Below are 16,833 nucleotides of genomic sequence, written 5' to 3'. Positions count from 1 at the left end.
ACTAGGACAGTGAAGGCAGTGGAGTTTTCCCTCCTCTGCTCCTGTGGAACTGCTGGATGCTCCCAGGACCACACAGAAATACTCCCTGCACATATTTAGAATAAAGAGGGTCCAAACCCAACACAAAGCTCAACCCTCCATCCCATCAGATCTGTCTCTGACCAAATATACCTTTTTCCTCGCTGTACCACCTCCACAACCAGCAGCTCTCAAAATTGCCTTTTTTCCCCCCACTCCAAGCCCTGTTTTTGACACAATTAATTTTTCCACCTACTTCATCCCCCTTGCCTTCAGAGGCAGGAGTCACTTGCTGTGACAAGCGTTCACCCCACCCCCCACTCCTTCCCTCTCTTCCCATTCCCTCCCTGCCCCAGGAAATGGATTTATCCTTTAACATGGAAGAGCCCTGGTGGTACTCTGGAGAAGAACCCTGGATTTGCTGTATCTTCCAGGAGATCAAGGCTCACTCCACCCGCAGCAATCTTACCTCCTGGGTGGAGTCCGTGTCTGACGTTCCTTCCTTCTCGCCTCCCGATTATCCCCTGGCTTGGCTGGCTCTGGAGCAGCTGTTGTAATTTTAGTGAGTGGCTGAGGGACTGGAAGGGCAGTGAGTTTCTTCACAGATTTGTCACTGTAAAAATGACAATTTTCACGTGTGTGACCAAAGTCAGTAGGTACAAACCATATTCTCAGAAGCAATGAGATGTGCTCAGGTTTGTTGTTGATCAATGTTATATTGACTATGGAATCATGGAATGGTTTGTGTGGGAATGGACCCTAAAACTCATCTCATTCCACCCCTTGCCATGGGCAGGGACAAATTCTACCTGACCAGGTTGCTCCAAGCCGAATCCAACCTGGCCTAGATGTAATTCCTGCAGCTACAGACAGTTGGCTATTTCACTAAAACACAAACAACACAGATTTCCCTGAAGACTTGTTTCCCATATTCAATTCACCTTTTCAGAGTCAAATTACTACAAAACAGGCAATTTGGGAGATATTTGACTTGTAAATTAACTCCTGAAGTAGACTGTGTGAATCACTGTTTCTTATCCTACTGATTGGGGCCTCTGGTGGTCTAGTGGTTAGGGTGCAGGACTCTCACCACCGCGACCCGGGTTCGATTCCCAGCCCCCCGGGCAGCCTTGTAAGGCCATCCATCTAAGAGAAGGTCACTCTAAACAAACCTACGTCCTGGGGACCTCACTGCCACTGTCCAAGCTTGCTCGGCCCCGGCAGATGAACCTCAGGATTAAAGGGTGGGCTCAGTTCAGCGCACGCTGTGTCTCACCTAAAAAATCCACTGCACAGGTTCGAAGGGTTAATGACCTTTCCCAAATCTTCGCTCGCGAAGACTGGCCATTATTATTATCCTACTGATTCCATGCATTTTTATCCCAAACACATACACCTACTTAAAATCTGCCAGTCAGGCTTAAGAATGAAACACACACAGTTAATGAAAAAATGCTCTTTTTCACTCCATCACACAGATCAGGAGGATGCACAAGAGCCTGTGTGTGCAAATATCCCTTGGATCCACCCCTTGGGTTGTGTTTCCCCGTGGAAAACTGGATGGGAATAACACTGCACTATTTAGCACCCACTATGTGAGATGGGAATCACTGTGGCTCTTCAGTGCTGCTCAGTTCAGGGCTCAGAGCACTCCAACCTCTGCTCTGACAGCTGGATACTGCTCAACATATGATCATGGAATGGTATGGGTTGGAAGAGACCTTAAAGCCCATCCAGTTTCATCTCCCTGCCAGGAGCAGGGACACCTTCCTGCTCCAAGTCCTGTCCAACCTGGCCTCGAACACTTGCAGGAATGGGGCAGCCACAGCTTCTCTGGGCAACCTGTGCCAGGGCCTCCCCACCCTCACAGGGAAGAATTCCTTCCCAATATCCAATCTAACCCTGCCTCCGGCAGTGGGAAGCCATTTCCCCATGTCCTGGCACTCCAGGCCCTTGTCCAAAGTCCTTCTCCAGCTCCCTTTAGGCACCGGTACATCCCAGCACTGATTAATCAGGGAGGTGGTTGTCTGCACAAAGACACTGTTAATTCCTCCTCTTGTGCTCAATATCTGCATTTATCCCCTGCAGAACACAGGATTAAGCACAAGCCATGTTATCTAGTGTAAATAATCCTCGTCCTAGTGCTGTGGTGTTACCAAACCAGCACTGCAGGAGCACTGGGAGGGTGCAAAGACATCGCTGCAGGTGCTGAACGAGGCCTCTGAGGGCTGAGCCCTGAGTGGAGAAGGAAAAAAACCCCAAACCCCCGGGTTAATAAGGTACGAAAAGTGTGGCAAAGGGGACTGTCCCATATTCTGGAGAATTTAGGGGGATTCCCATGGTGTCACTTATTTGCAGGTCACCTTAAAAGAGGTGACATCACTACGGTGTTGTGTCACCCTCCGACATATCTATAATTTACTATTGTAGAGTTTGTGAAATAGCAATTTCAGGAATTTAAAAGAGCAGGAGCACTGTCATAATGTGCCAAAACCACCTTCATAGTCCAGTTTTCATTTGTATTCCAGTGTTAAAAGCTGATGAAGCTGAACCATTTCTTTATTCTAAGGCTGTACATTAACCAAAGCCACAGTAATGAATTAAACTCTCATAGAGCTGCTGTGTAAATATATCTGCACACACAGTTTAAGCAGTAAATCAGGCATATGTTTAAACACTCATATATACATGTAATACTTAAGGATACTTGTACAGCTTAACTTGTATTTAGTAAGCTAAAGTGCCATTATTTAATTAAATATGCCAAGCTAAACACTCTTCTATGCAGGTTCTATTTTGCATCTTTCATTTCTTCCTTCAGCTGCCAACCAGGCTGTAGAATCTCAGGATAGTTTGGGTTGGAAAAGACCTGAAAGATCATCCAGTTCCACACCTTCCACTATCCCAGGTTGCTCCAAGCCCTGTCCAACCTGGCCTTGGACACTTCCAGGGATGGGGCAGCCACAGCTTCTCTGGCAACCTGTGCCAGGGCCTCCCCACCCTCACAGCGAAGAATTCCTTCCCAGTATCCCTCCTAACTCTGCCCTCCTTCAGCCTAAGGCCACTGAAGGTCAGAAGGGTCTGACTGGGGGATTAGGCTCCTGTTGGACTCTGCACTGGGGTATCCAGAGGGAGATGAAGCCTTACCCTTTCCCAGAAGGTGGCAATAACTCCCCTTTAGCCTTCGCCAGTGGCTTGTGTGGAGATGGTGTTGGAGAAGGAGAGGGAGAAGATGAGAAGGACCGTGATCTAGGAGGGAAAAGACATCACTCAGCTCAGTCTCTGGGATTGCAAGAGGTTTTACTGGCTTTCAGTGCATTTTGACACCACTCCTTCCTCGTCAGGAAGTCCTGAGCTTAAACTTGTTTTATATTTGGACTCTTCAACAAAACTTAACTTGTGTCATCAAACAGTGGTAAAAGAAGAAAACAAAAGGAAAAAATAGGGTCAGCTGGAAGAGAGGCACTGCAGGTATTCCACACCAACACCTGAGGCTCTTTCCATACTCTCTGGATTCTCTCCTTAGGGAGAATGTCTATGGGAAAATAAGTATGATTTTGACTTGCAAGTTCAGCACGAATTGCCTCAACCTGCTTTATGCCCTGTAATTCCTAGTGCAGTTTATCCTTTAAACAGCAGCAAAACCCTAAAAACCTTGGGAGAAAGACATAAAAAATACACCTAAATCTAATATTTAACACAAGGTGAAAAATGTGGTGCATCTCAAAGGCAACAAAATAAAGGGCAGGAGCTGTTTCCTAAGCCCAGGACTGACCTGAGCTGAGCCACTGGCAGGACACAACATGTGCTCAGGTGATTCATCCCACTGCCAAGACTGGAAGTCCCTCTGTTGCATCCCAGTACCTCAGAAAGCTGGACATCTGGATGACAGGCCTTCTGGAGAACAGTTAGGGACCAGGGTGTTCCTCACTCTCCTACATTCAGGGAGAGGCCCAAGTGGGTCACCTACACCTGGCACTGTCCTGCAAGGAGCAGAGCCCAGAATGGGGTGGATGGGGGAAGGTCAGACTGCTCTCCAGGTGAGATCAGCTTCTACCTGAGCCTTTCCTAGGAGAAACCAGGTCTCTTGTGATCCACTCTGTGTGATTTGAGCCCTGAAGAGGTGCCTACCCAGGGAGCCAGTTCTTCTACTATGTATATTCCAGACTTGGGAAACTGTCTGCAGGGGCAAGGAAGTTGCAGAGGAATAAACATCCCTCTGTTTGTTTAATCAGCCTGGGACACTGAATTGCTGCTTTGAAGTGTCAGGACTATCACAAGACACAACTGCTTTAATAAAGAAATGTGATTTGCCTCTTGAAATAGAAATTCCAGTGCCATAGAAAAGAGATGCTGGTGAACTTCTTCCAATCATAAAATGCAAATGATGGGAATGTTAATTTACCAGAGGCATGGGAAAGGGCCCAGCCACAACAGCACCATGCTTGTGGGTGGGAGGACTGAGGAGAGGAGGGGGTGGCTGATGGATCTCCTTCATTCAACATCCACACTGGCAGCCTCCCTCACTCAGGGAAGTGGTTTGAATGGATTATTTCAAGAGCTCGTTATTTGCTTTTAAGTAGCAGCAAAAAGGAGTGGTTAGAAAACCACTTTTCCATTGGTTCCAAATCCCAGGAGCCATTACCTGGACCTGCTGCCTGAGAAAGAGCTGTGCCTCGAGGAGCGACTGGAGTAAGAGCTGTAGGAAGATGATCTGGAGCGAGATCGTGAGGAGCCTGAACCAGAATAGGTGGATGAACGAGAAGAGGACCTGAAACAAAAACATTTTAAATTTATAACCTCTTAAAAAGTCCTTTGAGACCTCAGTCTCCAAGTATGTTCTTTCCAAGTTCTGCTCCAAAAACTACCTGTCTTCTCCTCCTGTCAGGACTGCAGCCTATCCTCAGCTCCTCCTTTTCATTAAGGGAGGAGCCTCTTATTCCAACCCTCTTTGCACCCTTAAATAAGCCTTCCCTCCTATTTTCCATCCTTTTTGGGAATTGCTTCCACACATTTTTATGCCTTTTCACCAGACAATCCCCTGACAGGTCAGGGAAAACAGAAAAGCCTCAGGTGCAGTGATCCCAGCAAGAAAATCTGCTTCAGGAGGGCTTTGGCCTTTAGATCCCTATCTCCAATTCAGTATGTTCCTCATTCCTCTGGGATACTTCTCCCCCTTTTTTCAAGAGCTTCAAGTTCAAGCACTCAAAGAAAACAGATCCAGCTTCTGCCTTGAGGCTCCCAGATTCAGGGAATTTCTTTCTGAAAGCTGTTTTTTGTCTTGTTTTACACCTGTTGGTTTCCAAGCCCCACTCCAGCCTCTAAGTCTCTGTCAAACCTCCACAACCCCAGTTTTTCCCCCAGTTTTTCCCCCAGTTTTTCAACACGCTCTTACTGGAGTGGGCTCACCTCATCTCTCCATCTCTCCTGGAGTGACCAAGCTCCAGTTTTTACAGCTTCCAGCTGTTTGTGCTCCTATTAAGGTCAGTTTTCATCTAGATCAGTTACTAGATGTAAGGGCAGTAACATCTACACTGCATCCAGGTCTAATGGATCTGAAAAACGGTTTTTCCAAGGACTTGCTTCTTCCTAATCTTCAACAGGTCACAGCACAGCTTCCACGGTTTTCCCTTCCCCTTTTGGATTCCATGTCACTACCTGTCCATAGGTGTTACTGAACAGCAGGTCTTGAACTGCTTTCCCAAACATAAAATCGTGGAATGGGTTGACTCGGAAAGGACCTTAAGGATACATCCAGTTCTACTCCCTACCGTGGGTAGGGACACCTTCCACTAGATGAGGTTGCTCCAAGCCCTGTCCAACCTTGGCCTTGAACACTTCCAAGGATGGGGAATCCATGACCTCTCTGGGCAACCTGTTCCAAACATCTCAACACCTTCCCTGGTCCTGAGTCGGCCACGTCCAACTCCTGGACACGCTAATGGATGTGCCAGGCTCTCTACCCTCCCTCACCTGGAGGAGCCAGAGGCAGAAGCTGAGGAAGCAGAGGTTTTCCGACGCCTCCGAGCACGGCTGGGGGACACGGACACGCCGAGTTTCTTTTTGGGGGACTTGGATCGGCGCCACGGATCCTTCCACTCGTCCGCCCGCTTCGACTGGGCCGTGCCGAGCGCGGCCGACTCCTTGTCCTTCTTTGGTGGCTCAGGCTGACGGCTGGAAAACAAAGAGGAGTCAAGCAGCTGGAATTCTGAGGGAGGCTTATAAGGTTTATAAAGGAAGATACACAAAGATCCAGGAAAAGATAACATAAATATAAATATATTGTACTAAAACATACAAATAGATACACAGGGCCATGAAAATACCCCAGAAATTCATCTCTCATAGTAGTACCAGCTTAACCTCCATTGCGGAACGTCCAGCATCATTTTGGGGTGATAAAGTGTTAGAACAACTCTCAATTTGTAAATCAGTATCTGCAAATCTACAATTTTATGAACTTCTTTGTCACACTGACCAAATAGTGACCTCCCAGCTGATTTCAGGTTCAGCTTTTGGTCTCGAAGGAATGAACACAAGCAAGAGGGAAGGGAATGGGAAACCTGGTTCTTCTTGAACCTGTAGAGATGGAGCAGCCCAATCCTGGCAGGCAGCCCCCAGTGCAATGGAGAGAAGAGTCACTCTTCTGAGATTCAGCCTGAATTATTCTACAATTCCCTTATCAAGACATCTTGTGGGGCTGTGTCACAGGCCAAGGCACAGTGACCTCTTCTCACCCTTCTGAAGGGAATGGTTCCTCCCTCATCTGAGCATAAAGCAGCTCATGGCTGATTTATCACTGGATTATTCTCCAGGTGCTTATAAACACCACCAAACATGTTGTTGATAACCATGAGGATGTGACCAGTCAGGGCAGACACCCTCCATCTTCTCCCTTCCCTTTTAAGGGTTCTAATCCCATTTCCCCTTTTTTGGTTCTCCAGGTTTCCCTTCTCCTCTCCAATTCTCTGAAAATAATACAGGGCCAACGTTTCAGGACCGGCACCAGACACTTCCTTAAGTTCTCCAGGATGAGTTTCTTCAGGCCAAGACTTTATTACCTTTCTTATCTCTGGGTGATTTAACTTGGAATTCTTCCTTGCCCTCCGTAACCTGCACCCAACTCCTCAATCACCTGCTTCTGACCTTCTCCCTTGGGTTTTAGGCAAAGTTTGTGCTGGAATAAAGCTTTATGAAGTGTGTTGCACTCATCAAATTACCAGGACAGTGATGTGTTTGTTCCTTTTTGGCCAAATAATTAACTCTGTGAGAATTTGGGGGAGGAAAGGCCCCTTCCATGGCTGGCTTCAGCCAGTACCACCCCATTAGTCACACGACTGAAGTAACCACTCCCCACCCAACTTCCTCTACCTTTTGAGATAAAAAAGCCTCCTCCGAGTTTTCTAATAATTCCAGGGACTCTGCTTCTTGCCTCAACACTTCAACAGACAACAGGATAATTAAAGCTCTTCGTTAGCAGCCTGTTCAGCCCTTTGAAGGCTTCACTAGTCACCAAGGAGCCTCATCCCCTCCTTGCTGGCAGTGTTACCTCCTCCTGACTCCAGAACTTGGATATGCTGACCTAAAAATCCAGCATCCTACTCTTTCCTTATCTTTGCTGATATAAAGGCAATTTTACTCTTTGTCCCATATCTACCTCAGTATATTCACAATTTTACATGAGGAGAAACTCTTCTTTCACCTTCACCTCTCCCACAAATCTCATTCCAGCTTCAAAAGAGGACGATTACGTCTAACACGCAGAACTGCCTAGTCAGGGAGTCCCAGGCAGGGCTATGGCTCAGCATTATTCATTCCATCCTCACCCTTTCCAACACTGCTTCAACACACACTATTTAACTCAGTACATGATATTTGCAGTGGGATGGTCAAGTTTCCCACGTTACAGCCACAACCCCATGAGTATTTAATCATGGAGGAAGACCACAACCCTGAATATGGGGTTGAGACACACTGGACGTACTGCTTCTCCCTAATAACACTAAACAGTCATAGCTGGGGCCAAGGTCTCCTTCCAGCATCTGTTTACAAACTTCCAGTTTACAAACTCATTTTGAAGGCATTTTGACCTCTGGAATATCCTCGAATCAACCAAGTGCAGAGAAGGAAGAAAAAGAAGGTTGGGAACAGCCTGCACACCTTGGATCAAGCAGCAGGATAAACAGCAAGGAAAGGAGGAGAAAACCATGTGAGAATGCCATGGATAATGCTCTAATATCCTGATCCAATGTCCCTTCCTGAGGGATCGCTGCCTGCAGCTTTGGGAGGTGCAGAAGGGATTTTCTGCTGGCACAGGAGGGCAGAGAGGCATCATCCATCTAAAGACCTGGGTAAAACCTGTGGAGAAGCTTTTCCTGCAGTGTCCAGGCTTGTGAAAGCCAACAACTGTGTCAGGGGAGGGTTACATTGGATATCAGGGAAAGGTTCTTCCCCCAGAAGGTGTTCAGGCACTGAACAGGATCCCCAGGGTAGCAGTCATGGCCCCATGGCTGACAGAGCTCAAGGAACATTTGGACAACACTCTCAGGGACATGGTGTGATTTTGGAGTGTCCTGTGCAGGGCCAGTATTTGGATTTGATGATCCTTGTGGGTCCCTTCCCACTCAGGGTATTCCATGATTCTATGAACTAATGAACAACCTTGTCCCTCTCAGGCTCAACTCCCTCCTGCAACAATTTTCAGAAAGAAAAACCTCCTACAGAATTTATTATCTTCCTAAAAACCAACTCATATTCACATCCATCAGCCCATCCAGGGAGCTGGAGCTCAGCTCCAACTCCACGTGGGAACAACTTAGGCTGAACTCCTCAGCTTGGAGCAATAATGACTCTGAAAGCAAATCTCATTACCTGCACCTATTACTTGGTTTGATGCAATGCTCTCTGGATGAAGTCACTTTCTGGAGGAAAGGTTTTTTTCCCTGGGAAAACCACAACAGAAAGCCTCATTTTGGGATATGCTTGGCTTTTTCACTCAGTACTAAACACACTACAGACAAGGAAGATGATGCTTGTGCCAGGACATTTTCAAAGCCTTTCCTCAAGAGCTGCCTGCGTTCCCAACATGTGGCATCACGAAATAAACTCCTTCAACCTAAAATGAGGGACTGGGAGCTAATGCTGCTCGGCTCCACTTCCCTAGTGGAATTCTGGAGTCAGAGCTGAAAGTGAGCTGGAGCCATTGCCAAGAGGAACATCCCAATATAGCCTGCAGTTCCACTGAAGACACTGCTGGAAGATGACAAGGGGGAGGTTTTCTCCTCACTTTCACTCTTGCAACCAGGTAGTTTTTCCTTCCTGCCTTGTGATGGATCTGGTGCTTGCTGGAGTTCCCAACTCCTTAATTCAATAAATTAAAAAACAAGAATGTTTTACTGCTGGGTCAGTGAGTCCAACCAGCAGGGTCTGACTAGCTGCAGGAGCTGAATCATGAAGAAGAGGAGGGAAGGAGGGAAGAATCCCGGCTGTGTCCCAGCTCACCATGAGGTGAGCCATGGGATCACCTCATGAGTTCATCCTCATCCTCAGCAGTTTCCCAGGCTGCAGGCAAACCTCACACAGGAGGTTTCAGCATGGAGAGGGGGGCTGGCAAAAAAATCCACATGTTAATCCCAAACTCCTTTTTACCAAATTGCAATTTTTAGGAAACATTTCCAGAATTTCAGAATTAACTCCTTAATTAGGCTGGTTTTGGCTGGGGGGTTAAACCACAACGTAAGTCTATGCCACAAGGTTTAAAAAAAGTAAATTAGAGGGAATAACAGACAAGACAGACTGACCAAAAGCACCTTCATTTCCTCCCAGAGCCCCAAGGATCACCCAGGCACCAGCAAGGGCTGCAGAGCTTCGCTACTTCCGAAGTTCATTTTTCCCTTAAAATAACTAAAAGCTTTATTTTCCAGATCGAGCACGTTGATGCCTCTTTGGCTGGAATTTAATGACAGCAATCAAGAGGAGAAGTGAAGCTGAACATGGCTTTGGCAAGGAGAGGAGGAACAGAGACAGCTCCAGCTGGCAGCACGGTGTAGGTCATCCAGCTCCCGACCGCACGCGCTCTGGCTCCCAAAGAAACCCAGCTCCCAAATAAACCCTGAACTCAACAAGGATTGGAGGGAGCAAAGCAGACCTGCACAGCCTTTGCTGCTCTTCTCATGTATTATGCAAATGCTGTCAAAGCATTTCTAATCTTAGAGGGGAAAACAAGCTTCCTGTCCTTCCTTCCCCCTCCTGTGGGACACAGCTCCCACAGGGAACGCAAACCTTATCACCCACGGCCAGTGGTGACGTCAGCCTGGCTCCAGGGCTGCTCTTCTGGCCACATTTTACAGCCCAGTTTGCTCCAAGAGGAAAGTCCAGCCATGACTTAAAGCCTTTGAGTTTCTCGCAGGAAAGCTGGGATTGCGTCAGCACTGAGTTTTCCTTCAGTGGCAGTGGAATTTTCCAAAGGAAGTGGACTCGAGGAATGACTGGAGCCATGTGCCAAGGCAGTTGTGAAGAGACCTGTAATTGCTGCAAACCAAATTCCAACAGAGTGCAAGCACACGGGAATTTTTCCTGTCTCGGCAAAAAGGAGAAGGACAACAGCTCCCAAAATCCATCTCCGTGTGTCTACAAACGCTGGACCTTGGAGCTGGTGCTTGTTGATCTTGGTGAAATATTAGCAAAGAATAAGATTTTCTCAAGCTGTTTCCATCTAAAGCTGAGTTATCAGTTGCTCAAAAAAAAAAAAGAAAAAAAAAAGGAAGAATTTCTTCAAAGCCTGATGGGGAGAGGCTTGGAAATTAAAGAGTGGAGATACCATCTGAACCTCCAGGATGAAATCATCACAGCAAGGAGATAAACCTATCAGAGATGTGATCTACCCTAAGGGCTGAGCATTTGATGCCTCAAGAGCCTTCTCTAAATGAGAGAGGCAGAGATCCTGTCCAGAGATCCTGCCCCAGACTTTGCCATGTTTTAATAAAAATCCAGTGTGGGAGATCTCCCAGGAACTCCAGCTCTGAAATGCCAAAGAAAAACACATTCCTTGAGATCCACATCTGAGTCACTCGATGCCCTTCATCTCAAGTTACTGTTACGAAATCCTTTGTCTTTTCCTGTGGGAGCAGAAGCAGCACCTCAAGAGTCACAAGGACTAAAAGAAACTCCAGTCTACAAGATGTTTTGTGGAGAACTTGGAAAAGTTTGGTTTGGTTCATGGAGAGATTTTATTATCATAGAATCATGGCATGGTTTGGGTTGGAAGAGACCTAGAAGATCATCCAGTTCCAATTCCATCCCCTGCCATGGGCAAGGACACCTTCCCCCAGACCAAGTGGCTCCAAGCCCTGTCCAACCTGGCCTTGGACACTTCCAGGGATGGGGCAGCCACTGTTTCTCTGGACAACCTGTGCCAGGGCCTCACCCCCTTCACAGGGAAGAATTCCTTCCCAATATCCCATCTAACTCTGCCACTCTGGCAGTGTGAAGCCATTTCCCCTTGTCCTGTCCCTCCAGGCCCTTGTCTAAAGTCCCCCTCCAGCTCTCTTGGAGCCTCTTTAGGCACTGGAAGAGGTTCTAAGGTCTCCCTGGAGCCTTCTCTTCCCCAGGCTGAACACTCCCAGCTCTCCCAGCCTGTTTCCAGAGCAGAGCTGTTCTTATCATTAACTTCCCAAAAGAACTGGGAGCAGAAATGAAAGCAAAGCCGTCTAACCAGGTTCCATTGCTCCAGCTGGAAGCTGCACCAGAAAAAATAGGGATGTAAACAAGTTATTATCATGTTTATCACAGCAGGGCACTGGACTGTGAGCCTGAAGAACCTCAGAGTGGCACAGAGCATGTTCTGTCCGTGGGGAGAAGGGAAATCTTCCTCTGCGCAATGCTGTGTGGAACACCTGGAATGTGCAGGAGTAGAGGTGCAGCTCCAGCTGGAGCAGATAAACCTTATTTCAGCCTGGGAACCAAGAGCCCAAGGCCATTTGCTTCCCTTAAGTCACTGCACTCCAAGAAGTCACCCAGAGAAGATGCAGAGCCACCTCATGGAGGCTGATTTTCCCTTCATGACTTCTCATGGATATGAGACTAAATCAGAGCATTCCAGGGGCTTAGCAATGCCCAACACAAACCCAGGAAGAGCACACATTTGTTCCTGCAGAACAAATGGGAACTGCCCTACCTGCTCTTCCTCCTGTGGCAGGACAAACAGGGAAGAACTAAGGATTTCTTTTAAGAAAAGCCAACATTCCCACAGGGAAAACTAAGAGAAACCAAAATCCACCATCCTCCCACACCATCTTTAGGTAGTGGGATGAGGTGCCACTATTAAACCCACCAAAACAACCAAGCTGTATTTGAGACAAAGATGCTTTCACACAGAGCCTCTAAGTCAAAAAAATAGGGAACAGATCCAGCTCGCTGCATGGAAAGACCACCAAAAGCTGTGGGAAAAGACGACGACCCAGGAACACTCAGAATTAGAGATTCTTCAAAAAAAATGAGTTCAGTTGGTTTGTGATCCACACACACACAGCCATGAATCACTCCATTTGCATTCCCTTCTTTTTGCCACTCCTTTATCTAATCAACCTCATTCCAACACTTTCTGGTTTGCAAGCCCTGGATAACCTCCACTCATTGATTTCAGACTCTGGGTTATCCTGCTCATTAATGTGCTCAGCCCAAAGATTAACAAAGTCAACTTGAACCAGCTTGGAAAAACAACACAAGGGTGAGCGTGGCCACAGGATCACGTACCCTTTCATCCTGGGATCTGCAGCACCTCACAATCCAGGTGACACCTCAACAGAAGCTAGGAAGAAACGCTCCTTGCTGGAAGAGTTTTTCAAGGATTTATGATTTGCCCTTTCTGACTTTGCTTTCAGTTTTCTGTGTTCCCACTCGCAGGGGTTATTTTTATTTTTAATGGCTGCCTAAGTGCTCTCCATTAACAGGATTTTAGGAACTTCCTTCCCCAAAAGTGTTGTGTGTGCGATAATCAGAGGATGGGTCGTTGGGACACTGCTCCTTCTGGCAGCTTCAGAGCTGCTGTCAACTCCTCAGAACACCTCTGAGGACAACAGCCTCCTCCCCCTCCTCATCCTACCTGGCACTGGTGTTCCATGGAATTTGGGGTCCATATCCATATTCAGTCATGGGCCTCGACCAAATTTGGAGAATCACAGAATCACTGAGGTTGGAAAAGACCTCCCAGACCATCGAGTCCCACTTGTGACCGATTCCCACCTTGTCACCCAGCCCAGAGCACTGAGTGCCATGGGCTCTCAGTCGTTCCTTGGTGACCACTGCCCTGGAGAGCCCGTCCAGTGCCCGACCACTCTCTAGGGGAATAACCTTTTCCTAATATCCACCTTAAACCTGCCCTGACACAGCTCCAGCCGTTCCCCCGGTCCTGTCACTGGTCACAGGAGAGAAGAGCTCAGTGTCTGCCCCTCTGTTTCCCCTTGGGAATGAACTCCTCAATGTCCCTCAGTGCTTTGGGAATACAACCACCAACAGGTCCCACAACACTGTGTTGCTTCACGTGCTCCTGGAACAACCAGATTCACTCAGATGCCAGTGGGACAAAGGCCAATGGCAACAACAGAAGGATTAAAATGAATTATTTCGCTGTGTAGAGCCTTTGCTCCCAGCAAAGGGTCAGAACATCTTGCACCGCTCTAAGTTTCTTCAGAGAACATATTTCATTTTTTTATCCATGAAATGCTTTGCACAACACGGAACTCCACTGGCAACAGAGAGAGAGAAAGAAGGAATTTTGCACTCAGCAAAAATCAGGCCCAGCCTGAGGCATTAGAACTTGTTCTGGAGATGGGGAGCAGGAGGACAGACAGCCAAGTTATCCCTCTAATTGATCATAAAGTGTCCTGGCTTGTTTAAGTGTTTGATGCCTGAGGAGAGAGGAGGAGGAGGAAGAGGAGGAACAGTTTTACTGGCATTGCAACCTCAGACTATAAGCTTCTTGAAGTGCTCATCTTGGGGAAAAAAATAACCAATCCAAAAGCATAAAGAGAAATTGCACATTCATAGAATCATGGAATGGTTTGGGTTGGAAGAGACCTTAAAGCTCATCTTGTTCCACCCCCTGCCATGGGCAGGGACACCTTCCACTACACCAGGTTGCTCCAAGCCCCATCCAACCTGGCCTTGGACACTTCCAGGGATGGGGCAGCCACAGCTTCTCTGGGCAACCTGTGCCAGGGCCTCCCCACCCTCACAGGAAGAATTCCTTCCTAATATCCAATCTAAACCTACTCTCTTCTAGTTTGAAGTCATTCCCCCTTATCCTGTCACTCCATGCTCCTCCTGCAGAAAGTCCCTCTCTGTCTTTCTTGTGAGCTCCCTTCCAGTACTGGAAGGTAATTTTTGCAATTCTTTCCAAAAAGGCCAATCCACGTGACAATCCCACTGGAGCCTCTTCTCAAAGGTTCAAGAAGCAACTCTTGTCCCCGAGTCCACCAGTTTAACATCTTTGTTAAATTCTGAGCCTCCTCATCCCCAGCAATGCCAGGAAATCCTCTGGCTTCTCCATGTTATCAGCCTTAGACTCTGCTGTTGTTTAGAGATAGATTAAACCTTCCTGCTTTCAATGAATGGAAAGGGAATTTGTTTCCATGTTCCTGGCTATTTGCTGTTTGAGTTTTCTCTCACCCCTTCCATTCTGTAGGTCATGGTTTGTTCCTTCCTTCAGCCTCTACCCCAGGGAGCTCCTACCCTGACAGACCAACTGGCATCTACCTGTAATTACTGACATCCTCAGCTCTGCCTTTGGCAAAGCTCCTTGCTGGTTACACAACCTCTGTGGAGGAGTTTTCCAACCTCTTTGGACTAGTTTTCCAACCTCTGTGGAGCAGTTTTCCAGCCTCCCAGCTCATTAATGAGTGCGGAGCAGGGCCGCGTGGGTTCTTGAAGTGGCAGGAATGTTAACGGGCAGCTGCAGCCTGAGCCACCCCTGTGACGCCTGGAAAGGCTGGACTTGCCAAAAGCTGGGATCCAGCAATTAGGGAAAGCCCAGAGACTATAAATAGCCCCAGAGGTGAGTACTATGGCACCACTGTGCATCCTGCTTCCCAGGAAGCACAGAGCAATCACAGGCGTTTCACACGTTAAACAAACTCGGGAGCTGTTTAATCCCAAACCTGCCCCTCCGGAGAAAGGCATGGAGGGATCTGGAGAAAAGGTGAGATGGCTTGAACCACTGCACTGCCATGAGGAAGTTGGGAGCCTGTCAAAAAAGGTTATGTGGGACACAGTGGCACAGCCCAGAGCCAGGTCACACCACGAGCGTAATGGAGGTTCCTGGAGAAATATAAGTGCTGGGGGAGGGATGTGTTTTACCCCGAGGGAGAAGGTGGAATTATGCTTTCACTTTGTTCAAAAGCTTTTCCTAAACTTGTGTAGATTTCTCCACAGACATCCACACACCCGCAGTGCTGGAGGAAGTGGTCACGTTGACATGGTTGTCAGCCACGAGAACTGAAGTCCCATCACAGGGGGTGGAATGAGATGGGCTTTAAGGTTCTTTCCAACCCAAACCAGTCTGGGATTCCATGATTCTAGGATTAAGAGAACTTGGAGAGCTGCCTTCATTAACACAGGGGTTTTGGGGTTAGTTGGTAAGTGCTCCCATTAATTCCACTCTCCCCTGAGAGGAGACAGTGTGTAGGTGCTGACCAAAGATTTTTGGGGAGATTTTAAAGCTTTCTGCTCAGAACTAACTCCTCATTCGATCCAAACATTCCAAGAGCTTCTTTCCACCAGCCCTGCACAAATGAAGCCAGGAAAAAGCTCTGCTTGCTGTCCCTCTGCCCGGCCCTACAGTCACCAGTGCCTGTGTTACAGGGCAAGGCTGAGGCACTTCCAGCAGTAGATTCCCTATGATCTGCTTCTGTAAAGAACAGAATCACGGAATGGTTTGGGTTGGAAGGGATGTTAAAGATTATCTCGCTCCAACCCCCTGCTATGGGCAGGGACACCTTCCACTATCCCAGGTTGCTTCAAGCCCCATCCAACCTGGCCTGGAACACTTCTAGGGATGGGGCAGCCACAGCTTCTCTGGGCAACCTGTGCCAGGGCCTCACCACCCTCCCACAGAACCATTTCTTTCCAATATCCCATCTAACCCTGCATTCCTTCAGCTTAAGGCCAATCCTCCATTTCCTGTCACTCCACGCCCTTTGAAAAATCCCTCTCCTTAGCAGACTTAAACCAAAAAAAAAAAGGAAAGAGGTGCACCAAAGACTATTTTTAAATTACCAAGACTCATTTAAGGAGCCTGTTTTGGAGAGCCAAGAGGCATCTACAGCTCCCTTGTGTCACAGAGGGAAACAGGGGACCTGTATCCCCAAAACACATCACGAACACTGTAAATTCCATCTCTGGGCTCACACAGATGGTTTCATGGAGTGAGATGGATCCAATGTTGGTGAGCACAGCCACTACTCCTACCCAGCACCTCTTGGGTAGTAGCACTAAGAGCCCAAGCTCTCCCACACAAAGCCCTGCCCTGTGACTCCATGAGTGCCAAGGGAAAGAGCAACCAGCAGGCTCAGCCTTGGGCGCAGCGATCCCGGTCATGGTCACGGTGACTGTTCGTGACTCATACCTTGAGCTGCCAACCAGCTGATGTCACTTTCATTGACATCATCTCCATCACATGGCTCTGGACAGCAAGATCTGCCCCATCACCACCCCAAGGAGAGCACAATCCAGCAGTCAATGTGGTAATTAAGGTGCACAAATCGTGGTTGTAAGTGAAGATTGTAATTAAATGTAGCATGTAATTAAATGGATTCCTAT

At 47.7% G+C, this 16,833-nt stretch overlaps 1 protein-coding gene across 7 annotated transcripts in view; it reads right to left on the bottom strand.

Moving 5' to 3' along the window:
- The window catches only part of ZC3H18 (zinc finger CCCH-type containing 18), a 46,667-nt gene that overhangs the window by 9,822 nt on the left and 20,012 nt on the right, over positions 1 to 16,833 (bottom strand). For all 7 annotated transcript variants that reach the window (XM_017816205.1, XM_017816207.1, XM_017816203.1 and 4 more), the window contains 4 exons: positions 5,992 to 6,192; positions 4,664 to 4,789; positions 3,166 to 3,267; positions 488 to 631 (listed from right to left, as the gene is read on the bottom strand). In XM_017816205.1, coding sequence (XP_017671694.1) covers positions 488 to 631; positions 3,166 to 3,267; positions 4,664 to 4,789; positions 5,992 to 6,192 — 573 coding nt within the window. The remainder of the gene's footprint in view (positions 1 to 487; positions 632 to 3,165; positions 3,268 to 4,663; positions 4,790 to 5,991; positions 6,193 to 16,833) is intronic.

The sequence above is a fragment of the Lepidothrix coronata genome, unplaced genomic scaffold (genome assembly GCF_001604755.1).
Source record: "Lepidothrix coronata isolate B3197 unplaced genomic scaffold, Lepidothrix_coronata-1.0 Scaffold54, whole genome shotgun sequence".
NCBI classification, from domain to species: domain Eukaryota; kingdom Metazoa; phylum Chordata; class Aves; order Passeriformes; family Pipridae; genus Lepidothrix; species Lepidothrix coronata.
The sequence above is the reverse complement of the archived record's forward strand: the minus strand, read 5'-3'. Positions and strand labels throughout refer to the sequence as shown.